This window comes from Lissotriton helveticus, chromosome 12, assembly GCF_964261635.1.
Source record: "Lissotriton helveticus chromosome 12, aLisHel1.1, whole genome shotgun sequence".
In the NCBI taxonomy this organism is placed as follows: Eukaryota; Metazoa; Chordata; class Amphibia; order Caudata; family Salamandridae; genus Lissotriton; species Lissotriton helveticus.
In genome coordinates this window covers 456,693,024-456,712,185 of record NC_136073.1, presented here as the reverse complement: position 1 = coordinate 456,712,185, position 19,162 = coordinate 456,693,024, and the positions used below count along the sequence as shown (strand labels likewise).

Sequence of the window (19,162 nt, the reverse complement as noted above, 5' to 3'; positions counted from 1 at the left end):
CATTCCGCTTGAGTGAGTCATCAGTGAGGAATGCCGCGGTGTCGCACTTCCTGCTAGATTAGGCTTTGATACACGTTGGGAGTTCAGTGAACATTGGACCTCGTGAAAACCACATCTCCGCGCTTACACGTTATCAACATGTATGGAATGTTTTGGGGAGTTCAGATAAAGACTTCTTGCAAACTGTATTTCCGTACGATTTTATCAGTTTCAGAAAGTGAATGCAAGTAAATTGCTAGTTTGACATGCTGGTACGGAAACTGGGAGTTACAAAGAAAAATCTTGCAAGATTCGCTGTGAAGAAAGGAGGGAACGGTAGGCGGAGGTTGGAAAAGAAACTTGCAAAGGAATTCAAAATAACTTTAAAGGAGACGCTTGAATTTCAGCTACATGTGACCGGCCAGCATGTTTTGGGGAGTTCAGATAAAGACTTCTTGCAAACTGTATTTCCGTACGATTTTATCAGTTTCAGAAAGTGAATGCAAGTAAATTGCTAGTTTGACATGCTGGTACGGAAACTGGGAGTTACAAAGAAAAATCTTGCAAGATTCGCTGTAAAGAAAGGAGGGAACGGTAGGCGGAGGTTGGAAAAGAAACTTGCAAAGGAATTCAAAATAACTTTAAAGGAGACGCTTGAATTTCAGCTACATGTGACCGGCCAGCATGTTTTGGGGAGTTCAGATAAAGACTTCTTGCAAACTGTATTTCCGTACGATTTTATCAGTTTCAGAAAGTGAATGCAAGTAAATTGCTAGTTTGACATGCTGGTACGGAAACTGGGAGTTACAAAGAAAAATCTTGCAAGATTCGCTGTAAAGAAAGGAGGGAACGGTAGGCGGAGGTTGGAAAAGAAACTTGCAAAGGAATTCAAAATAACTTTAAAGGAGACGCTTGAATTTCAGCTACATGTGACCGGCCAGCCATGAATAATTAGGGGAGGAGAAGCCGCACAGCACACGCTGGGAGAAACCCTTTGATGTGCTGTACGGACGGGCCGTAAAAAAATGCAATTAGGAGTGAGGGAGGGAGGCTGATGCGCGTGCTTGTTTGCTCACGTGATTCACGTTAACTTAATGAAAACCGCAGTGCAAGAAGCCCTTGGTTTCACTAGGATTTCGAGCACTTGAATTCTCGCTCCGCTCAATGCGCTTGCGCGCATTGATAGGTCGCGAGACCTAAAAAGCAGTCCAAGTGTCGCTAATACGTTACAGACTCACAAAATAGGGTTTGTACATAGAAAAATGCATTTTACTAGTCGCAAACTGCACGATGGGCCGTTTGCGACGGGTAAAATATGCCGTACGTCTGGCCCCAAATATTTCTAGTTGCATTTAGGAATGTTTTAAACTGCCCGCATCAAAATTCCTTCAGTGAATGTAGGACTAAAGGGCAGGGAGCCACTATCCTCTCTTTTTATTTCCCAGATAAAGTCACAAAAATAATGCATAGTGGCAGTTGCACAGTATTAGTACTAGAAACAGCCGATATAGACACAACAGTAGAATACTGTATGAGACACAGGGGTTTGCTAGCACAGTCGCAGATACAGTATTGACTTCAACACCAAAGCGAAACAAACAATAGCATTCTAACAGACGTATTAACATTGGTAAATGCTCACAACAAGCATAAGCATTAGTATAAGATTCAGAGACCTAGGCTCACACTAATGGTGGGGGGAAATGAGTAACAGACACAGTAGTTAACACAGAATATGTAAAAAGGACACATTGAAGCCACTTGCACAAGGAGAGCGGGTAGGCACAAAAATATATAAGTATTGTTTTTTCAGAGTAGTCCTTCAAACATTGTTGAATTACTTGCTTCTGGGTGACTCCTGGTTGTGATTTGGCGATTTACCACCAATTATACTAGAGATAATGTGACCTGAGGTTCCGAGTTATGGGTTTTTGATTCCAAAATATAGAGGTATTGTCTACAGGGCACCTTTTCACTTGGTGTAGATTTATGCTTTGTATGCATATTTTTTCATATTGCCCCAGTATTAACGTATATGGATAATAAAACCCTGTTTATCTCTGTTTACCTGGTTATTTTATATAGGTTGCCCTTTGAAACTGAACAGTGACCTGTAATGACATCCTCTTCTGCCTGCCCTCCGGACAACCAGCCTGTACTGCTGGGGTTGCAGGATGCTGCAATTGGGGGACACGAAACCTGTTCCTTCGATACGAACAAAATCGGTGGATTACCGGTAAGACAAAATAGCTATTTTCCTGTTCTTCATTAGAATCAAAACAACATAGATGGCAAATGGCCCCTTATCATGCGATGCTTCAAGAAAGACCTGATCTTATAGCCAATAGCACCTTGGATACTGGGACTTTTAGGTTTACAAGCGTCAGCATGATATGTGCTGATGGCTAAAGACCCCAGAAATTCTGATGAAGGGAGCAGGGGGCGATTTGGCAGCTATGTTTGGGCTGAAATGTCATTGTTGCATATTATGCTATACTGGGCCCCATTTTCGGTTATAATGATAATAACTTGTTTTTATGTATCGCTTAATACCAGACCGCTGCTGTTTCTAATCACTCTAAATATATATCTCTGTAAAGTGCTCTGATACCTTTGGGTCTAGTTTGCGCTATATAAAACTCAATGAATAAATAAATACAAATAAATAGCAGGTGTTACCATTAATTATGCTCAGTTTTCTAACCACGAAAGTGTGGAAGGTTGAGGTGTCCTTTTCGGAATGTAGCCTCATGACTTGGAAATGAGCTCAGCTGTCTGTGAACCCTCTGGCACCCTGCTCAATCCTCGCTAGTCACTGGACTGTTACTTAGTTGCCGCTGCATCCGTCCTGCAGGTGTATTCAGTATCTATATCCTCCTTGGATATTGTGTTACACATATCTTGGGCCCCATACTTGAGTGGAGTAAGTGGCCCCCACGAGGACCCACTGTATACTCGGAATTTTCCGCTTGTTAGCCTGGGTCCTATTTTCTAGGACGCTGGTATTATTCTTTATCGACTTGGGAATCCGGCTGTATCATTTCACTTGGTTTGGGCCTAGAGCCCACTGAGTATTTGTGGTTCATCTGATCCTTTGTTGCCTATTTTGCTGTCATCTGTTCCAGGCACGTCCTTCTTTGTGTTTGCACATTATCGGTGCGCCCTGAATAAGGTGAGACCCACATTGGGGTCAAACACCGAAACGCGTGTCAGCGCTGGAGCTCTTTTTGGCAATATTCCTCCACCTTGAGAAGGAATTGCGATTTCAGACATGAATTGTGCCACAAACTGATTAATCCTTCCATGTGTTTAACATGTTATTTGATCTTATCTATTGTATCCATTGTTGATATTGCAAAGTTATATATTCCTTCACATTCTGTGCAGGGGTATATGCCTTTGTGTGTGTATGTGTACATATTTCTTCTTAATCATTGAGCCCAGATGTTTGCAGGACGCATGAGTATGTGTGGATATGTTTCTGTTTGTTTGAACGAATGTGTGTGCGATGTAGGATGTGCTTGGATTATTGGGATATCACTCTTACTATGTTTTTATATAACTGCAAAAATACAATGAATTCATACATTTTAAATTGCTTGGTACTTAAGGCTTTGTGTATCATATTTTGGAAGGCCAGTATTTCAGGCATGTGGAATCGTACCAGTGACTATTAGCACTATGTGACTTTGTACATAGGCAGAGAAGTAATGTTATGATTGTATTTCCGTTTTCCCCTGTTTTCTCTACCTGTTGTTTGCTTTAGGGCCCCCCTTCCGTGTGAGTGGTTGGAAATTAGAGATGTCAATAGCATGTATTATGCTCACCAAGGAATATGATGTCCACTAACCCTGCTTCCAGTCAGCATAGGTTATGGGTTTTTGTCTGCAGAGGCAAGTTTCTCCTTAAGGGGCACCCCGGTCAGTGGTGGATGTTGAACTTTCAAAGTAATGGTGCCTAAAGGGCTGCAGTGAATAATGGTTGCTGGTAAAATTGGAAAGAGGCTGGTCTTGAATAACACTGAGCAAGCAAAGAGGAACCAAGTTCCTCAGGAGAGTTGAGGATTCCCCATTAGAATATTTTGTAAAACAACAAAATGAGATCAAATACAGCATTTTACAGCATAATCTTTCACCAAATTGACCAAAAAGCAGTGCTTCTCAAGGTCCTTCATGAACTATTCAGATACTTTCATGATGTGCCACAGAACCGTGATCCTCCCTAGAAATGTTAGTAGTATCCCTCGTCCCAAAAATCTTGGAAACGTTTGTGGCACAAAGGTAGACTTTCATAATAATTTCCTCATACATTGGCCATAATCTCCTTATAAATTGGCCAAAAAACATTTGTTTTTGAGGCTGTTAAAAAATTTGTCTAATGACTAGGCATTGTGCCATCTAGACTGAGCTCTGCCCCCATCTTGCTTGATAAAGGAACAGCTCTGCTTATACCTACTCTGAAAATCCTCACAGAGCGAGAAATTGATAGAGAAACGCTTGCTGTGCTCTGCCTGCCACCGAGATTTTCTTGACTGTTGCTGAGACTGATGCGGGATGCTCCTCTTGCTCAATCGTAACTCATCCACGGTGGCACATATAGTTGAGCTAACTGATGTGAATCACTCTCTGCCTGGGGTCCCTGTGAGCTTCAAAATGAGCCTAGACGTCACAAATATGTCCCCCACTGATATTCTTCACCTGCTTTTGGGCCTGTGGAGAAAGTGCATGCTTTGCTGAGATCAGGGTGGGTGGGGGAAGAGTACTTGAGTATGGGTGAATTTGTGTCTGCTGGCCAGCAGTCACCATACTGGAGCTGCATGAGAGATTTGATCATCCTCGACCAAGTGACCAGTGCAAAGACTTGGATGAAGGCTGTGGGGCTGACCTGGGGCCCAGCGCTTCCACTAATGTTATGATCACGCCACAAATATAACCAGCATTGGCAAAGCAATAGGTCTCGCCTATGCAAGAGCTATTGGCTTTGCCAATATGTTTTAGCCATATTGAACACCAGCATGGCTAAAAGTTAGTGGTGTTGAGGAGAGTGTGTGGCGTAGAGGAGAACGGAGTGGCGTGGGGTGGCGTGGCGTGGCATAGAGTGGAGTGTGGGAGTGGCATAGAGTGTCATGGAGTAGAGTGGCATAGAGTGGAGTAAGGGGGATATGCCTTCGAGTGTTGTGGAGTGGTGTAAAGTGGAATGTCTTGGAGGGTAGTAGAATGGAGTGGGGTAGAGTGTTGTTGAGTGGAGGGGGCGTGGAGTGTTGTAGGATGAAGTAGAATAGACTGGCCTAGAGTATCATGGAGTAGTGTACAATAGAGTGTTGTAGAGTGGTGTAGTGTAGCGTAGAGGGGGTAGAGTGTTGTGGAATAGAGTGTTTTTGAGTGGAGTATGCATGGTGTGGTAGCACACTGCCATTAGAGGTAACACATTTTCAATTGAAATGACCATTGCACTGGCATACAGTTTTACTGATAAAACTATACAGCTCACAAACAATAATGTATGGAAATAGCATCACCTAGTGAATTGATTTGTTTTGATTGTATTAAAATATTTGTTTCTACCACACTTTGAATTACAAAACAATGTGCTACATTGGTGCTTTCCTAATTCTGATATATTCTGAAAAATGTGCACAGTTAATTTGCAGCCATTCTAATTTTGGTGCATGGTAGAAACAAATAACTTCAAAATAGCTGTTTTGTAGCACACTCCCGGTACCCAGCATTATTGTCACATAAATCATCTAATTTTGAAGCAAAAGAAAGGTAAGTAAACACCTAGTTCCCCCAAAAGAAAGAGACCAACATTTGACCTCTGTCTTTGGACGAACAGCAAATGTAACTAGATAAGAACAACATTTTAAGGCCTGTTCCCAGAAAGGGAACACTCCTGAAAGAATACAATGAGCCAGGTAAACAGGATATGCTCCACATTAGAACCAAAGACATACTGGACAGTCTAAAACAAATAAAGACAGCAAATAGAAAGCAAGCAACTGTGAGTTACAAAACACAAGGACAATGGTAAGCAATGGGTGGACTACATTCACAGGGAAGCTTTCTGAATTTCCACAAGAAGTGTTTGCAAACCAGATAGCTATGCTGTTTGGTAGGCTTCAACCTAAAAAGTACAAGGTATAGTTTATGAGGTACATTGACCTAAAAGAGGCAACTATTTGGGAAAATGGACAAGTAAGTGGCCAGAAAGAGGGAGCAGAGAGCCCAAACTTTGAGAACTTCATTATAGAAGCTGTTTATTCAAACTGATCAACTCACAGAGGATGTACTTTGTTACAAGTGTTATTTCTTCTTAGCATTACATTTGAGAAAAACACTAATACACACTACTCGCAGATAAACGAGAAGCAGCAGTCATCCTGAGATATCCTGTACTTGAAACTTACCCTGAACAAGAAGTGGGAGGAGGAGAAGATGTCGGACCATCAACAGAAGGCCTTAACCTTTTAGGCCACTAGAAAAAGGCCCTGATTCAAGAGAGGGAGAGATGAAAGAAGAAATAGTAGAGAGCATGAAGTCTAGTGATAATAATTTGCTTGTCACACAAAACTGTACACGGAATGGGTAAAACGATGGATGGAAAAATCGTTAGCTTTAAAACTTACCCAGATGGAAGATCTGTTCAAGATGTAGTTGCTCTGATAAAAAAGTCAAAAATAAGACTAGACCTGGGACACCCTCCCATTAATATATACGGTTAACGATTCAGTAGGTGGGAGGTCAGAGCTCGTCTAGTTGATTCTCCTTCTCCAGGGTACTTGCTTGCAGTGTCAGGGTAACCCTACTGGGTCTAGCCAGATATTTTTGAGGCTTCCCTCCCATACTGCAAGTGAGCCGAGACTGGATTTTTTGTTTGGTATTTATGTTTTATTCTTAAAATGTTGGCTGTGATATAGGTTTGGAGAATGGTGGGCAGGAGCAATTCCTTCAACTGCTTAGGTTCTTGAAGAACGTAACAAGGGTCTCTCATATGTGGGAATGCTTATTGGTGTTCTCTCGATGGTGGACAGTTGCAGACCCTGGATCTACTCAGCAGGAGCCTTCATACTGCAGTCACTAACGTTTACAATAGTAACATTGTTTAAAAGGTCTCTGTAAATGTGAAAGGCCTGAATTAGCTGGCATGGGGGGGTCATGATGTGGAAATAACTCCTTGGCCACCTTACTGAGATTATCTGTCTTCAAGAGACGCACTTAACGTACAATGCCCAATTGAAAATGAAACAGAGTCAATCCCCAGATGCAATATATTCTTCAACAAACACTAAATCTAATGGTGTAGCCATATTGCTTCTTCTTGCCCTCCCCATCTGTCTTCTCACCAACCTTCCAGCTCTCGCCATCCTCCCTCTCTCCCGGCTTCCTTCACCCACTGCATTAATTTCTTGACTTTGTTTGTCCTTTTGCGTAACACTTGTCTCCACCTTTTCAGATCTCTCCTTCCAGCCCCTCCTCTCTGCTGACTTTCTCTGCTCTCACTGCTGTCCATCCCATTGTGGTCCTCCGGCCTTCCTCGTCACACTTCCCCCTCTCTCTCTTATCTTTTCCTTTCCTTCGCCCTCTTTCTGTCCCATTCTCCACTCTCCCTTTCACCAGTGAGTCAAAAACTACACATGCCTGCTCTTGCATATGAATGTGTCAATTCGTACATGATTGTCATGCAAGAGAATTTGACTTTTCCTATGTGTGCCTATCTTGGTAGGCAAGTATGTGCATCACCGCATGTTCCTGCTCTGGCATCCTTCTGTTTGGATTATGGCTATCCCTTCTTATGCCACTTGGTGCATGGTTTTCCCTTTAAAGGATTGTTTGTTCCTACTCCTGAGTGCGCCTTGTTCAGTGTCTGATTATGTGTATTCCTGAATGTGCCAACAATGAAGGTGACTGTGTTCTACCACAATATCAAGTGCAGGGATATCAACCGGCAAACATTTCCACTCCAGTTCATAGACTACCAATGTATTGTCAAAGCAAGGATAGAGTTACCATTCTTAACTCCACACCTATGTACCTTCAATAAATCTTCAAGGTACATGGATGTGGAGTTAGGAAACAATCTATACTTGTCTATATACTTACCTCGACAATATAGTAGTAATCAATTTATTTTGCTGAGTGTTGTTGCAGGTCAATGTTTTGTGGCCGTGGTTGTGCCTGATTGTATTCCTGTATATGCTTGCCTCTGGGAAGGAGAGTCTCTGCATGAGTCTACCACTGCTTGTTATTGAGGCTGCTGACAGAACCTAAAGCCACAGTTTGCAGCACACCTCATGTACTCTAGCTCCATTCCCATTTACCTTGTAAACAAGACCTTGTCCTTCCAAGGCATGCCTGCACAAATCATGTTCACAGTGCATACTCTGGCCCTGGTGGGTACACATACACTATAGGATGCTTGTGCCAAACATAGATTCTATCTGCTTATCCTGAGGCAAGGCCTGTGTTGTTATCTCCCTGAGTAATGGTCAAATAGCCTTCTCCAAGATCAGAGTTTGTTGAGATGTAGAGAAACTCACCCATGAAGGGGAAGCGTGCCAATGAGAGCTAACAGAGGATACCCACTTTTCTCCTTTTCGTTCCTTCTCTAACTCACACTCTTTACGCACTCTTCACCTCTTTCTTAATTTGCCTATTTATTTTGTCACTTTCCTCTTCCACCACTCTCTTTTTTTGCTTTCCTATACTATAACCTCCTTTACTATAACCCTTTCACTCTCCTAATACCTCTTTCATCTTTGCCTTTCTTCTGGTATCCTTTTTTGGCTTTTTGTCTCCTCTATTCATTTTCCAAAAATATTCCCTTGATTTTGCTCTCTTTTTTCACTCTTACCTTTTGTGACACTTTCCTCACATCTACGCACCTTCTTTCGATATCTTCTTCTCCACCCCTTTTATGGTTTATTTTTCTTTTCCTCCTTGTCACTCTGTTCCTCCATCTATTTCCCTCTCTTATCAGTATTTCGTGTTCTTTGTGGCACCTACTCCTTCTCCCGTCTTTCTCTCCCTTCCTGCTAGGTTTCTGTTCTTCTTTCTCGCGCCTTCTCTTTTATTGTATATCTTCAGCTCTTAATCTCCATTCATGTGTGTTGTCTTGTTGGAATTTCCTGGTCAGCGGTTTGCTATGTGTGTGTCTGCCTATCTGTCTATAGAATCCGGTGTGAGACAGAAGGCTCTTATGGAGAATCACTAATCTCTCTTTTTTTACTTTTTTATGAGGCCAGGCATTAATTCCAAAAGAAAGCAGCCTGTAGCATTTATCCAGTGATTTGTTTTCCCAGTGACAGTATGGCATCCAATTTTACTATTCAGCCAGGAGCAAATACATGATGAATTTTTCTTTTTAACATTAACAGTAAGTAAATGTCTCTATAAACCTTCACTTGTTACTCAAAACACACAGTGTCATAGAATCCACTCAAGTGCAGTGTCATGTCTTATTCTCAGAGGCTTGAGAATCTTACATCACTAGTTCCTGTAGGAAACCAAGTCCATTCAGCAGCAGTTTTCAATATCCACTGCACAGCATAGTCCGTAGTCTGATTCGTAAATTATAATAAACCCAAGGAAAGGGTACTGAGCAAATGGCTATGGAAAATGGAGGGATAAATATTTGACTCTATGGCCCTCATATTTGGCCATCCCGACTAGGCCCTAAGGCAGCTCTTGCTACATGCGTGGAGGACTTGGAAGTAAACATTGATTTGGTGCTGTTGCGGGTGGACGAGGGGAACTCTGTGGTAAAGACCTGATACTTTCAACTGAGTACTTTGAAACACATTTTGTACATATTTACCTTTTCTCACAGGGTACATATTGAGGTATGTTGATGTCTGCACTTCCAGATATTCCAGTTCTTCCTTCCTTGGACTGCCTGACTAGCTGGGCCATAAGCTGAAACTTATAAAAAACATGCAGCTAGATTGGTGGTAAGACTTAAATAGAGATGTCATATCTTTCCAGTGTTAGCTGCTTTACTTAAGGTTTCTGTGAAAGCCATTGCTATATTTGATAGTATGCCTTGTACAGAAAACCATTTCCCCCTATTTTTTTCTGTTCTCCATTACTACGTTAGTTATTATCAGCCTAAGTACCTACTGAGGTCGAAGGTTCAAATCGTTCTAAATATCCCTATATTTTGTTTTAAAACTTATGGTGGACATCAGTAGCCATGGTTAGTGCCTCTGTATGTATCACAGGCAGTTGGCAGATTTGCACTAATTTAGGAAGACCTTAAAGACATTGCTGTTCATGCAACGTGTCTAGCTCCTTCTCTTGGCACCAGTTTCATCCAGGAAAGTTTCCACTTGTTGCTTGAGTATAGTTCTCTTCACCATGATACCTTTTTCATGGTGAATGGTGCGCTTAAGAAAACACCTGATCTAATCTACTTTATTCTATTATGAGTTGGCCGGACTTTGGTGCAGGGATACGATGGGGCTGGAATATATATTGCCAGCCGGTTTTTCCCCCGAAATGGGGAATAAACGCTCGGACAGGTGTTATTGAGTACTTTACTGAGCAGTTTTTCCAGATTTGAGCAAAATCCAAACACTGACTTTTTCCATCTGCTTAGAGCACATGGCAATTGTCAGGGGGGAGCTGGTGGGAAGTGAAGGGTGCACTGGTGAGGCAGGGGAGGAGTGAATGCCGACGCCAGCGCTCCACTAGTCTGTTGCAGGGGTAGGGATAGGGACAGGGCAGTGCTGTTGCCCGTAGCCCCTGCCCTGCAACAAATGTGACAGGCCCAACACACTTGGAATGTATTCCTTATTGCTCTGGGTGAAATATTACAACACGTAATGAGGGCCTTTGTCTTGTAGTGGAATATAAACATTGACTCTTAAACGTGAGTGGGGTTCTGTACCCTATGGCAAGACCAAATGCCCTATAACATGGGTGTAAAGCAGATGGACTATATTTTATGTTTTGTGCCACCTGATCACTGGCTTATAATAAAAAGTGATCCAAAATATGGACTCAGAAGAACAATAAAACACTTTTAAGCTCTCATCCAGCCTTCTGATCCTGAAAGTTTCCAACACTCCATAGTCCCCTAGAGGAACAATCAGGACATGCTATCGCAATTGGACAACGTTTGAGCGGAACTCGAACTTCAGGCTTCTGGAATGGAATCTGCAACTGTGAGACGTGAACAATGTCTAGAAACAGCAGCATTTAGTCCACAATACTCTGGGAACACACAACACTCCTCAAGGATCAAACTTCAGTGTCATGCATCTAGTGGCATGAAATGAAACCCGTTAAGGTGTAAACACTGCGACATACAGGCAGAGCTCTTGCACTTAACACTCTTCCAAAAGAGTCAAAAACATAGCAACATGCCATGTCTGACTTAATAGACAATCCCTGTGAAGTCAATCTTTCATTCAATAGGCATTGAACAATAAAATGCAGGCCCAGTACAAAACCCTGTAACACAAGATGCACAAATCTAAAAGATACTTTCAAACCGATTGATCTCGGAGAACTCACCCAATTTTTTTTTCTTGTCTAAATAAACCTCTTGAATCATCAATAAATAGTGGCATAAAATGTACTGTCAGCAATCTGATGGAACCAAAAAAATAAATATCTATTAAAGCGACATTTGCAGGATCATCCTGTCTAATAGAGCCTCCCAAAAGGAGGGGTGGGGTGCACAGTTTGTAGTCCAAATAAGCATCATTGTGTATAATCAAAACAAAATGTTTAGTCTTTCTCTTATTATATTCAAATTACAACAACATCCAGCCAATTCGTTTCGTTCCAATTAAATTTAGAACTTCGTCAACGCGTAATATTGTAGGTGCTAATATGTCTGTTTATGTACATAACACATGTGTAAGGTTTTTTTGTGAACTGATATGAGTTATATCATCATCTTCCAGAATATCAGGATCAAAATATGTGATATAAAGTTTTCCAGTGGGCACCTTGGTATTTATCCGTACTACCTTATACTGCACGGGAATATACTCTTTGTTTATACCCTGAATGAGGTGCGGTCGTCTCAGTCCGCCGTTCTTTCAAGTGTTTGTGCTATAATAGAGCCTTCCACCCTGCAGCAGAATCCATGTGAAGTCTGATATTGTAGGACAGCGAACTCCACACCTTTAGTGATGAGGGCAGTGGCCACTCCACCGGCAGTACAGAATAGAATCCGCTCGCCAACTATACTCGAGACTGCATTCCAGGAGCTAATTCTCTCAGTAGGCGTGCAAGTCCAGCGGAAAGTTTCATAATGCGAGATTATTGCAGATAAAGTGGAACTGGATGAACTTTAGTCAACAAAATGGATACTGATATTAAAAACCGCCTGGAACAGATATGCAAGCAGTGTACACACACATGTCATCCGATTTAAATTTTCCTGGCCTTTACTGTACGTTTTTGTATTTTTATAATCGTAGAGTTCATTGTTGACAAAGAAGGGGTATGTTTGTATGACACAGGTTTGGATTTTTCCATATTTATTAGTGTTGGGTTTCTCTTGCAGGACTGCCCTCTTCAGCTAACAATGCTGTATCCTGTATGTGGTGTCTGTTCTTGCCCTCTGATCCACCTGGTGCAGGTCTATTGTCCCCTGGAAGGGTCACCGTTTCATCGTGTATTCAACGTCTTTGCATGTGGCAGAGAAGGATGCAGGGGCAACTCTGAAAGGTAGGTCCCCATACCTCAATCCTTTCAGGCACTTCATTTTAATCGGGATTTTCAGAAACTGTTCTAATCCATCTGAACTCGTTTAAACTATGGCACACATCTCAAGATGTTGCAAAAGCTACATTCATTCTCACACATCGCCAGGTTCTTCTCCATTGTTTCAGACCGCGTAGGGTGGAGATGGAGTCAAACTGGGAGTGGGGGAGGGATCAGCATTGGGAGGTGAACAGTAAGGGCAGAGCAATCTAAAGAACATGAGTTAAAAAAATTGCAATGACTCCTTTCACTGGTGCTGTACGACAAATAATATTTTTTCTGGACTGTGCGTTGAATGGTGCATGTAAACGCTCAATGGCTTTCTTACACTAGTTTCATTATAATAGAGTTTTCTGATTTCGGGGATAATCACATTTCACACTCCGACAGTTGCGTTTTTATAGACTTATGAAAAATAACCTCTACAAGAAATGTAGGCATTCTCCCCCGAAGAATAGTATGACATGGTTAGCAAATGATGCATATTTCTTTCTTTAGTTATTCTTCTAGTCTTACTGCATTTCCCAGCCTACAACACCTTCACGTTTCTTGTAGGATGTTAGAAAAGGATACTTCCCACTTGCTGCTGGGTAGAGCACACCTAGTATTTAGGCTTTACAACACATCAAATATGTTTAGTTTAATATAATGGGGCACTCTTATAGCCGGAAATGCAATCAGTTGTTGGAAAGATGTTTGGGCTAATAACACATGCAGTCCAGAAAGTAATATCCATGGATCCTTCAAAGCACACATAAACATCAGCTAGCATTAACTAGGAATGGCATTGGGTACCTCTGTCATTGCCCTTGCTACCCCAAGTCTCATAGGTCATGAAGGGAGTGACAGGAACTGAAAGTGAACATCGCTCTAAGATACATTTGTGTACTTTATACCTCTTTCCTGCCACTTAGTTCCTGTAGAGCGAAAAAGAGGCTATTGAGGGACTGAGTGAGGCTAGGACAAAGGGTTGATCATGTGATATTCTACTCCTGATGAAAGTATTCCTCTTCACCTACGATTAGTGCAGTAGGCCTAAAGATCAGGCCTGAAAACAAATCGTTTTCTTGCTTTATTTGTGTGCCACTTGACAGAATGTTTTGTGTGTGCAATTTTGCCACATGTTTTCTGTTCTGTGTTTCTTTGTCTAAAACGCAATTTCCCCCTTTGTTGCTTTTTGTTACCCTTAGCTTTGACTGTGAGATAAAGCTTTTTTGCACGGTATCTTGTAACAGGCGTTGGTTTACTTGCAAACAGAGTTCAAAACCTATCCAGAAGGCATGCTTCCGATCATCAGAATGCTTGAAATTAAAACATTGTCTTATGAGGGATGTTTTAAACTTGGGGTTCTGAGTGAGTAAACCCCCCACCTGCCCCAGGGAAGTACTTAAAATAAAATGTACATGAGCTCTCCCCAGTTAGGAAGGGGAGTGACAGAAACCGATTGCTGGGAGGTATGCGGTGTCTGGACAATTAACCGAGCACCCTCTGACCATCACATGTCAAGATGCAGCGTAAGATGCTATTTTCATTGGCCCTGGTCCCGCGCAACATGTTATCATGAGGCTCATGATAATGCTTGTCTTCTGAAGTGGTGGAGAATGAAACGGGGCGCAGGGTCGCAGTGCTGCCTGGACAGAAGCCTTGCGTCTTAGAAGGACACCTCTCATTAAACATCTGAGTAAAGGCAAGGGGGACTCAAGTTCCATGAGCCCTCAGGGCTCTCAGGAAACATGCTTAAAGCTAAAAGCCATCTTGAAACACAGAGTCACATTTCCTCGTGGTCTATAGCATCCTTCATAGGCATTTGTGATACATAGTTGCTGCCTGCTGAACTTGTTGTAGGAATGCTGTTCTCTGTTTTTGAAGTTAAAAAAAGACATCTGGGAACTAAAGAATTATTTTGTTAGGAATACATTTGCAATTATTTTTTTCATATGAAATCATCCAAAGTGAAGACGAGTCTATAGTGCTTAGTTGTTTCACATAGAGTCATCCATAGTGATGACGAAGTCTATAGCACTTGGTTTTTTCACATGAAGTCACTCGCAGGGATCACAAACTCTATAGCATATATTGTTTCCCAAAGGGTTGTCTATAGGGATAATAAACTCTTTAGCCATGTTTGTTTCACAAGAGTCATCCATAGCATTATGAACTGTATTGCACTATTGCAAACTCCAGTGACCAGTGTTATTGTATGGTATGTTAATATAAAAAATACTGAATTCGTATGTGGCCAGGGTTTGAAACTGCACATGCAGAACTAGCAAATTCTCTTATATTGCAGTTATCCACTTGTCAACTTGAATGTAAACGAAACATGAATAGTTACTTCTTAATTTTGAAGGTCGCTCTCATTGGTAAACAAGCTACTGTACTCTGGGTTATTCAGTTACCATATCGAAACTTTATTGTAGTTCAGCTCTGCAGAAAGGCTATGTTTCAAATTTTAAATCAAGAGGAAATACAGATAATGTCAACGGGTATACCATAAGCAGCACTTCAAGTTAAACCTTCAATGTTAAAATTATAGTTCAATTAAAGCTCTCCTATACTTTTGATATATCAGTCTCCAGTGGTGCTGATTGATCCCAGATGTGGCACCAGGCATAAGACAATATCCAGGGTCTCCCTTTCTCTCTCTTGACCCATTCCCCTTTTCCCAGGCCTACTGTATAATTCCACAATCGTGTTATGGAGTTGGCTGTGGGGTTGAAACAGTGTGGAAAATATCCTCACTTCCATCTGATCCAATTTGAAGGTTAATGTGTCATCGCAGCACATCTATTGGAGTCATTACACGTCCGAACAAAAGACTGCATAATAATATGTTGCTGTAAAAGGCAAATAGGAAAACTTGCTGGTTAAGGATGTTTGATAAACACTGTTTGGGGTCTGTAATCACTTTAATATTATAGGTTGTTGTTGAATTATGCATTATTATGATGATTACAGAAAATCTGCATGGTGTCAAATGCATCATTTGAGATACTTTTTAATAAAACAAATAACAGTGGTACAGAAACTCTTAACTAATTTTGACTGACCACAATTACTCCACACACACACACTATACATAACATGAACATGCAATGTTAAGCAAGATTTAAGACTTCATATAGTGTTATATTTTATTTTTTATTAAAGCATTTTAAGTGGTGCATGTGTGGTACTTTTTAGACTTTGTTCGGTGCTTTCTTCTGTACCTGTTATAACATGAAGGTTCTTTGAAACATTTGTCATTTCTTTTATCAAGTATACTTATTTGGGTTCTAAGTAGCCCTGTAACTTACACGTTTTCTGTAGTCAATTCAGTGATATGAATTGAATCAATTTTAGGAGAATGAAAGGTGAGGTACTCCGCTCTGATTTAAACACTTTACCTTTCAGGTTACACATAGATCTCTGTAGTGAGGACAACACAGACACATATTTTCACCTATATAGAGATGTGTACCATGTTCATTAACTAGAATGATTGATAAAAGTTTGGCAAAACATTCTCTTTTTCCCCTTTGTCAGAATCCAATATTTCTTATGTTGGGTTTGCCTTTGTCACTTAACAATAAGCTCATAACACTCAGAAAATAAAGAAATCCATTGCTAAGTTTAATGTTATTTCATACAGCATTCTATATTCTTATATTTTTCTTTGAAGGCAAAATCTTATCATTGGTCTGTCTTATACTTGCGTTGTGATAGGAGCTTCTTCTCTGTCATATGTTGTAGCGGAAGCATTTTCCTTCTTGACTTTACACCTGCACCTTGGACATTTCAACTAGCCTGTGTCACTCTTTGTAACTTTGGAAGTGAAGAAGTAAGGCAGAGCGCACGCTCAAAAGGATGCACAGGAAGCAATGAAACAACTGAAGCTCATACAGCTGTAAATCGCAGAGGGAGGATGAGTGAAATGCTTTGGATGTGGCTCCCTCCTGACCAGCAGCATTCGCTTATCTAGCCCCAGCTACTCCGGCCTAGTCCAAGGCAGTTGTGGGGGGGGGGGGGTTGAGGGGGGGTGTGTAAGGTCAGCTTCTCCCACCACCTCGACCACCAAACCAACAGAAGAAATGAGCCAAGAGTTGGGGATTGGAAAGGGACAGACTAGGATTGCTCCAAGCCCCAGCCGTGCCGTTCTCCATTTCCTTATTCAATTTCAAACAACTTCTTAGTCTGCTAATGCTTCTCTGTCCAAGAGAAGCATTGGTAGATAAAGGTGCTGTATGTATTTGCCCCTGCGATAAGCCTTAGAAAAATCCAAACAGTACCTCACTCCTTTCTCAGACAGACACTCAGTTTTGCACAACTTTGAGGATCCTGGACGTTGTCTGCATTTTTTTCTTAACCTTTGAAAAAACCCTAACAGTGACTGGCTGGCTGGGGTGCAGGCTCCCCCCAGCAACAAGCCAGTACGCTGTTGGTATTTTTTGTTAGTTGCAGAAGAAAATCCATAACGTCACCTGCCTCTATCCTGGAGTGCAGATGCACATATCTGCTCATCAGTGAGGAGCCTTGACTCTGTTTTGAAAAAATCCAAACAGTGCTAGGTTCCTTGCTGGGGTGCAGACCCACACATGTTGGTGGCCCACCATGGACCCCGGACGCTGTTTGTATGTTTTTTTTTTTAGCCTCCGGTAAAACAACTGAAAGAGCACCTAACTTCTTGATAGGGTAGAGAGAGACACACACATCTGCACCCCAATGAGTAGCCCTGTCACTATTATGCGTTTTTCTTCTTAGCCTAAGAAAAACTCCACATGGAACCTGCCTCCTAGCTGGGGCACAGAAATAGTTGTCTGAGCCTGGTTTTGTCCGGCTCCTAGGGAAACCTACCAACCCTAGACATATCTAAACAATAGACATATGGAGGACTGCTGGATGGTGCACTTTTCCTTACGCTGAATTCCATGCCCATTGCTGAAGGAAAAAAATGTTCTTCACATTTTCATGAAGGAAAGTTGTGGATTATGTGTGGAACAGAAAAATTCACACAACCCATTGTTCACATACATCTACCAATAAACACATACATCTACCAATAAACACTGTACCTCACAGGTTTGTGTAGGCTTAACATAACTGAGTGGAACAGGCCAAATATGTGACTGTTAGAATTGGGGGTCTCTAGTTGGCAGAGGTAGGTACCTTTGTCCAAACAGGGACCCTTGCTTCTAGTCGGGGTAAGGGAGCTACACTCCTGAATTACCCCTGCTCACCCCCTTGGCAGCTTGGCACGAGCAGGCAAGCTCATCTCAGGGGCAGTGTGTAAAGCAGGTGTGAACACATACAGTAATACAGTGAAAACACTACAAATGGACACCACAGCAGTTTAGAAAAATAAGTATTCTTTACTAGACTTAACACAAGACTAAACACCAAAAATCCACAATACTGTAATCAAAAATAAGTCTTTAAAATGGTAGAAAATAGCTTAATTCAATGTAGATGGTAAATGTGACACTTTACACTCAAAGTACTTTAGATGCGTCACGCAATGCAAACAAAAGGGTTGGAGGGAAGTTGATGCACCGTTCCTTACACTCAGGGGAATGGATGCGTCGGTTCCTTACTGCTGTTCAGGGGAGGCGAGGTGTTGCTTCTTTACTTTGTGGGGAGTTAATGCGTCGTTTCTTACTGCAGCCCGGTGATGATGCAACAAGATGGCGCCTTGATGCGATGCGATGCGATGATCCGGTGCAATGCGACAAAATGGCGTCCTTGATGCAATGCGACAGCGTTGGATGCGAAGCGTGCATGCCCGACCGCCGTGCGGCGAACTCTGTAACCTTTGAGCCGCGACAGGCCCTCAACCCATTTCTCCGGTGATGCGACTGCGACCTCTGCGGCAGCGACACGCTTCTCCGGTGATGCGACACGCTTCGTCGGTGGTGCGACAGCGAACAGCTGCGGTGGCGCGCTTCTTCAGCGATGCAACAGCAAATGCTGCAGCGGCGACACGCTTCTCCTCATTGCATCGCACTTCCAGCTCCCAGCGACACATAGTTTTCTCAGAGGACCCAAATGACAGTAGGCACCTCTCTGCAGGTAGAATTCCCAGCAAGCAAATTCAGGGGAGCTGGTGGTAAAGTCTTCATCCCTGAGACTTCAGGCAGGAGGCAAGCACACTTCAAGCCCTTGGAGATTCTTCTTCAAGATGATGAAAAGTTCACCAAAGTTCTCTTCCCCTTTCTTTGGCAAATAAAGTAACCACTGCAGGCCAACCCCAGAAATAGCAAACTGCCCAGGGGCAGTTTCCTCCTTCAGCTTCCTTGGTTCTTCTCTTTGGCAAAGGTTTGTCTTGATTCCCAGAAGTGATCTAAAGTTCTGGGGTCTGGGCCCCAATAATTATACTGCAAAATCCTTTGTCCTTTAAAGGCAGAGGGTGTCTGTGCCCAGCCAAAACCAGTTCTGTCCTCCCGGGTGCAGCTTCCTGGCAGGAGGTAGAGACCGCATTGTCTCAGAGCAGA

General features: G+C 42.2%; 1 protein-coding gene across 2 annotated transcripts in view; it reads left to right on the top strand.

Moving 5' to 3' along the window:
- The window catches only part of PDCD2L (programmed cell death 2 like), a 60,017-nt gene that overhangs the window by 4,417 nt on the left and 36,438 nt on the right, over positions 1-19,162 (top strand). For both annotated transcript variants that reach the window (XM_078671041.1, XM_078671042.1), the window contains exons 2-3: positions 2,065-2,215; positions 12,496-12,659. In XM_078671041.1, coding sequence (XP_078527167.1) covers positions 2,096-2,215; positions 12,496-12,659 — 284 coding nt within the window. In that variant the 5' untranslated portion in view covers positions 2,065-2,095. The remainder of the gene's footprint in view (positions 1-2,064; positions 2,216-12,495; positions 12,660-19,162) is intronic.